The 13,573-nt window shown below is 42.3% G+C and overlaps 1 protein-coding gene across 1 annotated transcript in view; it reads right to left on the reverse strand.

The window, feature by feature from the left end:
- LOC133564224 (partitioning defective 3 homolog B-like) overlaps positions 1-13,573 on the reverse strand; it is a 405,625-nt gene that overhangs the window by 205,521 nt on the left and 186,531 nt on the right. Inside the window, exon 18 of the mRNA XM_061918379.1 lies at positions 6,218-6,262. Within this exon, the coding sequence (XP_061774363.1) occupies positions 6,218-6,262 (45 nt within the window). The remainder of the gene's footprint in view (positions 1-6,217; positions 6,263-13,573) is intronic.

A 13,573-nucleotide genomic window follows, 5' to 3' on the forward strand; every position in this document is an offset into this window, starting at 1 on the left:
TGTATTGGTTGGGGACATCTCTACGCTGCTGATCCGCCTACGCTTGAGATGGTTTCCTGTGGACGGGACTCTCGCTGCTGTCTTGGATCCGCTTTGAACTGAACTCTCGCGGCTCTGTTGGAGCCACTATGGATTGAACTTTCACAGTATCATGTTAGACCCGCTCGACATCCATTGCTTTCGGTCCCCTAGAGGGGGGGTGGGGGGGGGGGGGGTTGCCCACATCTGAGGTCCTCTCCAAGGTTTCTCATAGTCAGCATTGTCACTGGCGTCCCACTGGATGTGAATTCTCCCTGCCCACTGGGTGTGAGTTTTCCTTGCCCTTTTGTGAGTTCTTCCGAGGATGTCGTAGTCGGAATGGTTTGTGCAGTCCTTTGAGACATTTGTGATTTGGGGCTATATAAATAAACATTGATTGATGGTGTAAGCATTAGACACCTTTTTACCTGCACCCTGCCTCCCGCTGTTTCCGACATCTACAAAGCAATTCGCTACCGGCTGCCACCTACTGATATGGAAGAGTATTACACGGTTACTCTGCCGAGCTCACATCATTGGCGGACTATAATTACTGGTTTGCAAAAAAATATTTTTAACCCTAATAGGTGAAATTAGATCATCTCTCACGGCACAGTGGTTGAAAAACACTGCTCTACACTTCCAAACGTACTTTTTAAGACTTTCTTATGCTTATTAAAGTATTAGCGGGCCGTGAATGCCGAGTGTATATTTGAACCAACAGAGGGATTAGTGCGTCTGCCTCACAATACGAAGCTCCTGCAGTCCTGGGTTCAAACCCAGGCTCGGGATCTTTCTGTGTGGAGTTTGCATGTTCTCCCCGTGAATGCGTGGGTTCCCTCCGGGTACTCCGGCTTCCTCCCGCCTCCAAAGACATGCACCTGGGGATAGGTTGATTGGCAACACTAAATTGGCCCTAGTGTGTGAATGTGAGTGTGAATGTTGTCTGTCTATCTGTGTTGGCCCTGCGATGAGGTGGCGACTTGTCCAGGGTGTACCCTGCCTTCCGCCCGATTGTAGCTGAGATAGGCGCCAGCGCCCCCCGCGACCCCAAAAGGGAATAAGCGGTAGAAAATGGATGGATTTTGAAAAAGATACATTTGAGCAACAAATGATGCATCGGAACCCACGCATTCACGGGGAGAACATGCAAACTTGTCCAGGGTGTACCCCGCCTTCCGCCCGATTGTAGCTGAGATAGGCGCCAGCGCCCCCCGCGACCCCAAAAGGGAATAAGCGGTAGAAAATGGATGGATGGATCATGCATCGGTTCAGATTGCAGACGAGCTACTGGACTCTGGCTTCAATGCGTGTTGACAGTTTCATTCCTTTTTATTTCTTACAATAAATCCCCCTTTTTTTTTCATACCTACACTGCAGCCACAACACATTTGAGCACATCTGGCACGTAACACATGCATGTGGATCAAAGCACCACGTCAGCTCCAAACCAAACTGGGAAAAAGAAACAAAAAGACACTTTTCCCCCTCCTGTATTTTTGCAGCGGTTAGAAGAAAGCCATTTCTATATTACGAGTGTTTTAAGCACATTATATCTCCACATTCTTTCCATCATTTTTGCTTTAACGCACATGGTGCCTCGCGCCGGCTCGCCTTTTTTTTTTTTTAATGGTTATTGGCCCTTGAAATGAAAAGCGAGTGAGTTCAAAAGTGAAGACGCAGCAAGAAGGTGGAAAAGTGGCTGAAAAGAACGTAGTTGTTTCCAGAAAAAAGAATGATATGTGACACCAGAGCGAGGTTGAAGGAGCTCCAAATTAGATGTGGGAGATTTCAAGGATAGACATTTACTGTAGATTCTGCTTGGAAACATTCCACTGCAATAGTGAGAAAACCCCCCCAGTGGAGATTCAAGGTTTTGACCTTCAGCACCAACGCCAGGATGGATGTGCATTTACTAGAAAGTACTACAAATTGCAAACAAAATATGGTTATTACGTGACCTTGAAGGGGAACTGCTCTTTTTTGGGGAATTTTGCTCATTGTTCACAATACACACTTATATACCTCAGTAGAAGCATTTAAGTCTCACCTTAAAACTCATTTGTATACTCTAGCCTTTAAATAGACTCCCTTTTTAGACCAGTTGATCTGCCGTTTCTTTTCTTTTTCTTCTATGTCCCACTCTCCTTTGTGGAGGGGGGTCCGGTCCGATCCGGTGGCCATGTACTGCTCGCCTGCGTATCGCCTGGGGACATCTCTGCGCTGCTGATCCGCCTCCGCTTGGGATGGTTTCCTGCTGGCTCCGCTGTGAACGGGACTCTCGCTGCTGTGTCGGATCCGCTTTGGACTGGACTCTCGCGACTGTGTTGGATCCATTATGGATTGAACTTTCACAGTATCATGTTAGACCCGCTCGACATCCATTGCTTTCCTCCTCTCCAAGGTTCTCATAGTCATTATTGTCACTGATGTCCCACTGGGTGTGAGTTTTCCTTGCCCTTATGTGGGCCTACGGAGGATGTCGTAGTGGTTTGTGCAGCCCTTTGAGACACTAGTGATTTAGGGCTATATAAGTAAACATTGATTGATTGATATATACAAAACCCAAAACCAGTGAAGTTGTTACGTTGTGTAAATGGCAAATAAAAACAGAATAAAATGATCTGCAAATCCTTTTTCAACTTATATTCAATTAAATAGACTGCAAAGACAAGATATTAAACATTCAATTGTTTAATGGCAGCAACACATTGCAAAAAAATTGGCACTGGGGCATTTTTACCACTGTGTTACATGGCCTTTCCTTTTAACAACACTCTAAAAACTAAAAAGACCAATGTTTGAAGCTTTTCAGGTGGAATTCTTTCCCATTCTTGCTTCGTTGTGGTATTTTACGCTTCATAATGTGCCATGTGCAGCATTATGAAGCGCTGAAATAAGCAGGGGCGTCCATGATAACGTTGCTTAGATGGCAACATATGTTGTTCCAAAATATGTTACTCCATGGCCGGGAACAAACATTGAGTGACCGTGACCTTTGATCTCTCAGACGGCACTGTATCAAAAACCGACATCAATCTCTATAAGTTAATTATATATTTATAGAGCGTTTTTCTCTAGTGACTCAAAGCGCTTCACATAGTGAAACCCAATATCTAAGTTATATATAAACCACTGTGGGTGGCACTGGGAGCAGGTGGGTAAAGTGTCTTGCCCAAGGACACAACGGCAGTGACTAGGATGGCGGAAGCGGGAATCGAACCTGCAACCCTCAAGTTGCTGGCACGGCCACTTTACCAACCGAGCTATGGCGCCCAAAACAGCTTCCCCAAAAATGCTCAGTCTTTCACAAGAAAGGATGGGGCGAGGTACACCCCTTTGTCCACAACTGCGTGAGCAAATAGTCAAACCGTTTAAGAACAACGTTTCTCAAAGTGCAATTGCAAGAAATTTAGGGATTTCAACATCTACGGTCCATAATATCATCAAAAGGTTCAGAGAATCTGGAGAAATCACTCCACGTAAGCAGCATGGCCGGAAACCAACATTGAATGACCGTGACCTTCGATCCCTCGGACGGCACTGTATCAAAAACCGACATCAATCTCTAAAGGATATCACCACATGGGCTCAGGAACATTTCAGAAAACCACTGTCACTAAATACAGTTTGTCGCTACATCTGTAAGTTCAAGTTAAAGCTCTACTATGCAAAGCGAAAGCCATTTATCAACAACATCCAGAAACGGCGCCGGCTTCTCTGGGCCTGAGATCATCTAAGATGAACTGATGCAAAGTGGAAAAGTGTTCTGTGGTCTGACGAGTCCACATTTCATGTTATTTTTGGAAATATTCGACATTGTGTCATCCGGACCAAAGGGGAAGCGAACCATCCAGACTGTTATAGACGCAGAGTTCAAAAGCCAGCATCTGTGATGGTATGGGGGTGCATTAGTACCCAAGGCATGGGTAACTTACACATCTGTGAAGGCACCATTAATGCTAAAAGGTACATACAGGTTATATGCTGCCATCTAAGCGCCGTCTTTTTCATGGACGCCCCTGCTTATTTCAGCAAGACAATGCCAAGCCACATTCAGCACGTGTTACAACAGCGTGGCTTCGTAAAAAAAGAGTGCGGGTACTTTCCTGGCCCGCCTGCAGTCCAGACATGTCTCCCATCGAAAATGTGTGGCGCATTATGAAGCGTAAAATACGACAGCGGAGACCCCGGACTGTTGAACGACTGAAGCTCTACATAAAACAAGAATGGGAAAGAATTCCACTTTCAAAATTTCAACAATTAGTTTCCTCAGTTCCCAAACGTTTATTGAGTGTTGTTAAAAGAAAAGGTGATGTAACACAGTGGTGAACATGCCCTTTCCCAACTACTTTGGCAGGGGCGTCCATGATAACGTTGCTTGGATGACAACATATGTTGTTCCAAAACCTGTATGTACATTTCAGCATTAATGGTGCCTTCACAGATGTGTAAGTTACCCATGCCTTGGGCACTAATGCACCCCCATACCATCACAGATGCTGGCTTTTGAACTTTGGGCCTATAACAATGCGGATGGTTCTAGTCCTCTTTGTTCCGGAGGTTTTGTATAATCATAGTCAATAACTACAGGTTATATTATTGATTTGAACTTATAATCCTGGATATATATATTGTATTTCTTCTGCAATTTGTTGTAAACCCCCCACAAAAAACACACAATTTTTTAGGGGGGTTTGATTTATTGATTGATTGATTGAAAATTTTATTAGTAGATTGCACAGTTCAGTACATATTCCGTAAAATTGACCACTAATTGGTAACACCCGAAACCGTTTTCCTACTTGTTTAATTCGGGGGCCTTGTTAATCAATTCATGGGCTTAAAGAACATTTTAGGGAGACTTCAGCCCCCGGATGGTTCTATTCTTCTTTGTTCCGGAGGACACGACATCCACAGCTTATAAAAAATATTTTGAAATGTGCACTCGTCAGACCACAGAACACTTTTCCACCTCGCATCAGTTCATCTTAGATGGCGGGCGGCGTTTCTGGGTGTTGTTGATAAATGGCTTTCGCTTTGCATCATCATCATCGGCCGTTGTCAGTCCACTGCTGGACGAAAGCCTCAGCATGTTTCTGCCATTTGGCGTACTTTTCATGCTGGTTATTATCCTACACCTTCCACGCTGGCTTGGTGCGGATTGGAAGGCTGTATTTTATATCAGAGAGCCTTCTCCTAGACTAATTGTCTTACTGGGCTGTTGAACTTAGTCTGTCCTGTTGGTTGTCCACGGCCCATTTACCCAGGGACCCGCTCAGCTTTATGGCGCTGACTGTCCGCCAGTCACAAGAGAAGGTGCAAACGGTTCTTTGTGTGCATTTTATAGACGTTAGTTGGGACTCACTAACCCCACACACAACCTCCCATCTCATGCCTGGATGTAGTTTAACGTCATACCCAGGACGTTTCGCTTTGCATAGTAGAGTTTTACCTTGTACTTACAGATGTAGCGACCAACTGTAATTACTGACAGTAATTTTTCTAATTTGTTCCTGAGCCCATGTGGTGATATCCTTTACACACTGTCGCTTTTTGCTGCAGTACCGCCTGAGGGATCGAAGGTCACGGGCATTCAATGTTGGTTTTCAGCCTTGCTGCTTACGAGCAGTGATTTTTCCAGATCCTCTGAACCTTTTGATGATATTACAGACCGTAGATGGTGAAATCCCTAAATTCCTTGCAATAGCGCGTTGAGAAATGTTGTTCTTAAACTGTTCAACAATTTTCTCAGGCATTTGTTCACAAAGTGGTGACCCCTCGTCCCCATCCTTGTTTGTGAATGACAGGGTATTTATTTAATGGAAGCTGCTTTTATACCCAATCATGGCACCCACCTGTTCCCAATTAGCCTGTTCACCTGCGGGATGTTCCAAATAAGTGTTTGATGAGCATTCCTCAACTTTCTTAGTCGTTTTTGCCACAGTTTTCCAGTTTGAATGCTTGTCTTAGGCAGTCTATTCTATTGAATATAAGTTGAAAAGGATTTGCGAATCGTTGTATTCTGTTTTTATTTGCAATTTAAACACTGTGGCAACTTCACTGGTTTGGAGTTTTGTATTTAAGGATGTATTGTATGACTCTGTTGGATATTTAAAATATGTTTGGAAGTTGTGTCTGTATGGGATGTATGTTTGTTATGCTGATATGCAGCTGAAAGTCAGAGAGGTTGTCTCACCTGATGTGTGAGCAGCCATGGATGCTACAGCGCTCTCATCTGCAACTGAAACATAAAAATACATATGATCATATTCATATTCACCACACTAACCCAAAGTTGAAACAAACCTATTCTCTCCCTCAATAAAGTTTTCTACACCACCACCAACCTTGACATGGAGACGATCTGATTTTTTTTCTTTCCTGGAATGTTTAGTTAGCTTCAGTGAAACTTTGGGGTGTCCAAACTTTTTCCACAGAGGGCCGCACACGGAAAAATGTAAGCATGAGAGGGGCATTTTGATATTTTTCATTTTCAAACCATAGCAAAATATATGGATTTTATTTTAGGAGCATAGAGGGTCTCAGTCACTAAAATGTTAAAAATAAGTCAAATTTTTATCATTATTTTTTATTTAATGCTTACAGTAAATCCCTATATCAACTTGATGTTGATATAAAGTAAAACAAATAAGGTTTTATGCCTTTTCTGTCAAAGACAACTTTGTTTTTTATAGTAAAACTGAAATAAGCAGTATTTAGACGGACGGACGGACCGACGGACCGACGGACCGACCGACGGACCGACCGACGGACCGACCGACGGACCGACCGACGGACCGACCGACGGACCGACGGACCGACCGACGGACCGACGGACCGACCGACGGACCGACGGAACGACCGACGGACCGACCGACGGACCGACCGACGGACCGACCGACGGACGGACCGACGGACGGACCGACGGACCGACCGACGGACCGACCGACCGACGGACCGACCGACCGACCGACCGACCGACCGACCGACCGGACGGACGGACGGACGGACGGACGGACGGACGGACGGACAGATAGATAGATAGATAGATAGATAGATAGTACTTTATTGATTCCTTCAGAGGAGTTTCTTTATTTAGCAATTAAAGCCCTCAAAGATCAATAATGTAGGACACCACTGATTTTAATTATTTAATATTGTTGAGTAATCACAGTGAAAAGTTAAATACAATTCTACTAAGATCCGAAAGGTTCCCCACTCATAAAGTGATGCATTTTTATAAGTTGTTTTTTCTACTTTTAACACCTAAATTTTGATATTTTTCATTTTCAAACCATAGCAAAATATATGGATTTTATTTTAGGAGCATAGAGGGTCTCAGTCACTAAAATGTTAAAAATAAGTCAAATTTTTATTATTATTTTTTATTTAATGCTTACAGTAAATCCCTATATCAACTTGATGTTGATATAAAGTAAAACAAATAAGGTTTTATGCATTTTCTGTCAAAGACAACTTTGTTTTTTATAGTAAAACTGAAATAAGCAGTATTTAGACGGACGGACGGACGGACGGACCGACCGACGGACCGACGGACCGACCGACGGACCGACCGACGGACCGACCGACGGACCGACCGACGGACCGACCGACGGACCGACCGACGGACGGACGGACGGACGGACGGACGGACGGACGGACGGACGGACGGACGGACGGACGGACGGACCGACCGACCGACCGACCGACCGACCGACCGACCGACCGACCGACCGACCGGACGGACGGACGGACGGACGGACGGACAGATAGATAGATAGATAGATAGATAGATAGATAGATAGTACTTTATTGATTCCTTCAGAAGAGTTTCTTTATTTAGCAATTAAAGCCCTCAAAGATCAATAATGCAGGACACCATTGATTTTAATCATTTAATATTGTTGAGTAATCACAGTGAAAAGTTAAATAAAATTCTACTAAGATCCGAAAGGTTCCCCACTCATGAAGTGATGCATTTTTATAAGTTGTTTTTTCTACTTTTAACACCTAAATTTCAAGATCAACTTCCGATATATCTGTCGATTTTAAGTTTGAACTATTATTTGGTTTGGTTTATCCCCTTTTGTCAAAACTTTGATGTTTTTATACGGCAACCACACAACATATGCAATATTTTTTCCACATAAAACATTTCAAAGTGATACTTTTTAAGTAATAATTCATTATAACATAGATTTTTTTGTCCTTTTTTTTTTGGAGCAATGGAAAAAAAGAAAATAAAGAAAAAAAATGGCAGCTTTGTGTCAACATTGCCACTTTTTATCATTAGATTTCCCCTCATTCCACTTTTTTTAAATGTTTATTTTTTATTTTTGCAATACTATCAATTTTTGCAGAATGTGTGGCTAGCCGGTAAATGATTAGCTGCGGGCTGCAAATGGCCCCCGGGCCGCACTTTGGACACTGCTGAACTACAGTATTTTATTAGGGCCCGAGCAGCAAAAATCCACTAAGTCCCGATTGAAATTGCTTCTTTTATTGCTTTTTTCCCCACTTCGATTGCATTTTTGAGGTCCTTAATATGCACGAAAACTCACAATATTTGCAGAAAAAAATAGGACCTTTTTAGGGTCTTTAACCCGAACTTGAAAAATCGCCTTTCTAGTGCCCCCTTTAAAATTGGAAAAATTGTGTCCCTCGCAATGAATGCATCGTCATGAAAATCGCTGCAGTCGTCAAAAAATATTCCATATTTGAAAACCGACAGAAAGTGAAGTGAAGTGAATTATATTTATATAGCGCTTTTTCTCAAGTGACTCAAAGCGCTTTACATAGTGAAATCCAATATCTAAGTTACATTTAAACCAGTGTGGGTGGCACTGGGAGCAGGTGGGTAAAGTGTCTTGCCCAAGGACACAACGGCAGTGACTAGGATGGCGGAAGCAAGTCCACAATCTTGGTTTAAGTCTGCAGTTTTTCGTCCAAAAACAGGGGTTGTACTTTCAAGGGGAACTGCACACTTTTTGGGAATTTTTGCCTGTAGTTCACAATCATTATGAAAGGCAAGAACAAACGTATTTTTTTTAATTTTCTTTTAAAGATGATAAAAAAAACGCTTGGAAGATAGGAATCACCCTTGTAGCCTTCAAAGACCTCTAAAACAACAATAAAACCCTTCATCAACGTTGTGTATTCAAAAAAGTATATATATATATATATATATATATATATATATATATATATATATATATATAATCTAGTAACAGACACGCTCATAACAATATGTAATTAGAGATGTCCGATAATGTTTTTTTTCCGATATTCCGATATTGTTCAACTCTTAATTACCGATACCAATATAAACATTTGTGGAATTAACACATTATTAAACCTAATTTTGTTGTGATGCCCCTCCTAATGCATTAAACAATGTAACAAGGTTTTCCAAAATAAATCAACTCAAGTTATGGAAAAAAAATGCCATCATTGCCCTGCCATATTTATTATTGAAGTCACAAAGTGCATTATTTTTTTGAACATGCCTCAAAACAGCAGCTTGGAATTTGAGACATGCTCTCCCTGAGAGAGCATGAGGAGGTTGAGGGTAGCGGGGGGTGTATATTGTAGCGTCCCGGAAGAGTTAGTGCTGCAAGGGATTCTGGGTATTTGTTCTGTTGTGTTACGGTGCGAATGTTCTCCCGAAATGTTTTTGTGAAGTGGAGTGAATTATATTTATATAGCGCTTTTCTCAAGTGACTCAAAGCGCTTTACATAGTGAAACCCAATATCTAATTTTTACATTTAAACCAGTGTGGCTGGCACTGGGAGCAGGTGGGTAAAGTGTCTTGCCCAAGGACACAACGGCAGGGAATAGGATGGCGGAAGCGGGGATCGAACCTGCAACCCTCAAGTTGCTGGCACGAGCTGTACCGCCCGGTTGTACTGTCAGGATTGTTTGGTGTGGGTTCACTGTGTGGCGCATACCTGTAGCAGTGTTAAAGTTGTTGATACTGCCACCCTCAGTGTGACCTGTATGGCCGTTGACCAATTATGCATTGCATGGGGCGGTTTAGCTTGGGTGGTAGAGTGGCCGTACCAGCAACTTGAGGGTCGCAGGTTCGATTCCCGCTTCTGCCAACCTAGTCACTGCCGTTGTGCCCTTGGGCAAGACACTGTACCCACCTGCTCCCAGTGCCACCCACACTGGTTTAAATGTAACTTAGATATTGGGTTTCACTATGTAAAGCGCTTTGAGTCACTTGAGAAAAAGGGCTATATAAATATAATTCACTTCACTTCACAAAAACATTTCGGGAGAACATCCGCACCGTAACACAACAGAACAAATACCCAGAATCCCTTGCAGTACTAACTCTTTTTTTTTTTTCTTCTTTGTCATGAAAAAGGGACGTTTTTGTCATGAAAAAGGGAGTTTTTTGTGGTTGGTGCACTATTTGTAAGTGTATATTGTGTTTTTTATGTTGATTTTTTTCTATTTATCCATACGTTTCCTACCGCTTATTCCCTTTTGGGGTCGCGGGGGGCGCTGGCGCCTATCTCAGCTACAGTCGGGCGGAAGGCGGGGTACACCCTGGACAAGTCGCCACCTCATCGCAGTTTTTTCTATTTATTTTTTTTATTAAAAATTCTTATACATTCAGTGGTTGGGGACCACTGCTTTAAGGTATATTGCCGCTCTATACTTCGCCCTACGTCTGCGTACACAGTACGACGTTTTAAAAAGTCATAATATGTACTTTTTGAAACCGATACGGATAATTATGAAACTGATACCGATAATTTCGAATATTACATTTCAATGCATTTATTGGCCGGTAATATCGGCAGTTCGATATTATCGGACATCCCTAATCATAATGACAAATACAGTTTCCATCTTAAAGATCTAAAAAATATTATTTGGGAATGTCCGGTGAGGTGGCGACTTGTCCAGGGTGTACCCCGCCTTCTGCCCGAATGTAGCTGAGATAGGCGCCAGCGCCCCCCGTGACCCCAAAAGGGAATAAGCGGTAGAAAATGGATGGATGGACGGTGGGCCAGATTGAAAAACTGAACGGGTAGCATTTGGCCCCCGGTGCTTAAATTGCCCAGTTCTGTTTTAAAGGTGATTCTTCCCCTCTTTAGAAACAAACAAAAAAAAATCCCCAATCCCGACCCAGACCGAGGCGTAGAACCGCGCCAAACAGACAGTGAAACCACACAAACCAAGCAGTAAGTGGTTCGTGTGCTGCAAATATTTTCCTAATCAAACGCAAGCTTGAAATGTAATTCTAGCAGCGTGTGTTTGTGCGACCACATCAGCTTGTGGCAAATGTTTATGACTGCTTCAGCAGATCCTTTTTATTTTATTTTTTGGAAAAGACGTTTGCGCTCTACTTTGGTTTCACACTGATTACGCATACATGAACGCACACACATTTCAAAAGAGGTTAATTCTACGCGATCTGATGCAAAAACCCCATATGAGTTGGGAAATTGTGTTAGATGTAAATATAAACAGAATACAATGATTTGCAAATCATTTTCAACCCATATTAAGTTGAATATGCTACAAAGACAAAATATTTGATGTTCAAACTGATAAACATTTTTTTTTTTGCAAATAATAATTAACTTTAGAATTTGATGCCAGCAACACGTGACAAAGAAGTTGGGAAAGGTGGCAATAAATACCGATAAAGTTGAGGAATGCTCATCAAACACTTATTTGGAACATCCCACAGGTGTGCAGGCTAATTGGGAACAGGTGGGTGCCATGATTGGGTATAAAAACAGCTTCCCACAAAATGCTCAGTCTTTCACAAGAAAGGATGGGGCGAGGTACACCCCTTTGTCCACAACTTGCGTGAGCAAATAGTCAAACCGTTTAAGAACAACGTTTCTCAAAGTGCAATTGCAAGAAATTTAGGGATTTCAACATCTACGGTCCATAATATCATCAAAAGGTTCAGAGAATTTAGCGAAATCACTCCACGTAAGCGGCATGGCCGGAAACCCACGTTAAATAACAGTGACCTTCGATCCCTCAGACGGTACTGTATCAAAAACCGACAACAATCTCTAAAGGATATCACCACATGGGCTCAGGAACACTTCAGAAAACCACTGTCACTAAATACAGTTGGTCGCTACATCTGTAAGTGGAAGTTAAAGCTCTACTATGCAAAGCGAAAGCCATTTATCAACAACATCCAGAAACGCCGCCGGCTTCTCTGGGCCCGAGATCATCTAAGATGGACTGCTGCAAAGTGGAAAAGTGTTCTGTGGTCTGACGAGTCCACATTTCAAATTGTTTTTGGAAATATTAGACATCGTGTAGTCCAAAGGGGAAGCGAACCATCCAGACTGTTATCGACGCAAACTTGAAAAGCCAGCATCTGTGATGATATGGGGGTGCATTAGTGCCCAAAGCACGGGTAACTTACACATCTGTGAAGGCACCATTAATGCTGAAAGGTACATACAGGTTTTGGAACAACATATGCTGCCATCTAAGCGCCGTCTTTTTCATGGACACCCCTGCTTATTTCAGCAAGACAATGCCAATCCACATTCAGCACGTGTTACAACAGCGTGGCTTCGTAAAAGAAGAGTGCGGGTACTTTCCTGGCCCGCCTGCAGTCCAGACATGTCTCCCATCGAAAATGTGTGGCGCATTATGAAGCGTAAAATACGACAGTTGAACGACTGAAGCTCTACATAAAACAAGAATGGGAAAGAATTCCACTTTCAAAGCTTCAACAATTAGTTTCCTCAGTTCCCAAACGTTTATTGAGTGTTGTTAAGAGAAAAGGTGATGTAACACAGTGGTGAACATGCCCTTTCCCAACTACTTTGGCACGTGTTGCAGCCATGAAATTTTAAGTTAATTATTTGCAAGTTTAAACATCAAGTATGTTGTCTTTGTAGCATATTCAACTGAATATGGGTTGAAAATGATTTGCAAATCATTGTATTCCGTTTATATTTACATCTTACACAATTTCCCAACTCATATGGAAACGGGGTTTGTAATTAGCAATAACTCCCTCCATGAATGGATTGTGATTCATTAATTCAAACGCTACATTTTAAGCCCAAACCTGAACTTACAGCACAAATCGCCTTTGAATCTGTATATGAAGCAGACAAACTGCCAGATTGAAATATAAGAAGGTAAAAAGAGTGAGTGTTCATTGTTGCAAACTTGTTTTGAATCAGCTAAATTTTTTAAATCCTCTCCTTGAAGCGACACATCAGATAAATTATGCAATCGGACGTTCGGTGTTGGGGTTCTTGTCGAGTCTCTAGTTCCCTTTTTGAATAGTAGATACACCAGACTACAGAAAAGCAGTATCTTAATGAATAAGTTACACTGTAATGCTAAAAAAAAGCGCTCTGATATCCTGACAGTTGGGATGACAACAATTTTTAACTAAAGAAAGACTGTTGATAACTTTACTTAATAAATCATTTTAATGGGTTCGATTTCTTTAGGCCTTTTTTTCTAGTGACGCTGACAACCAGTGTTCACTTGGTTGTATAAAAATGTGGGTCTTAGTTATTGTCAACTACTATATTTTCCAGA

Source organism: Nerophis ophidion, linkage group LG13, assembly GCF_033978795.1.
Source record: "Nerophis ophidion isolate RoL-2023_Sa linkage group LG13, RoL_Noph_v1.0, whole genome shotgun sequence".
Taxonomy (NCBI): Eukaryota; Metazoa; Chordata; class Actinopteri; order Syngnathiformes; family Syngnathidae; genus Nerophis; species Nerophis ophidion.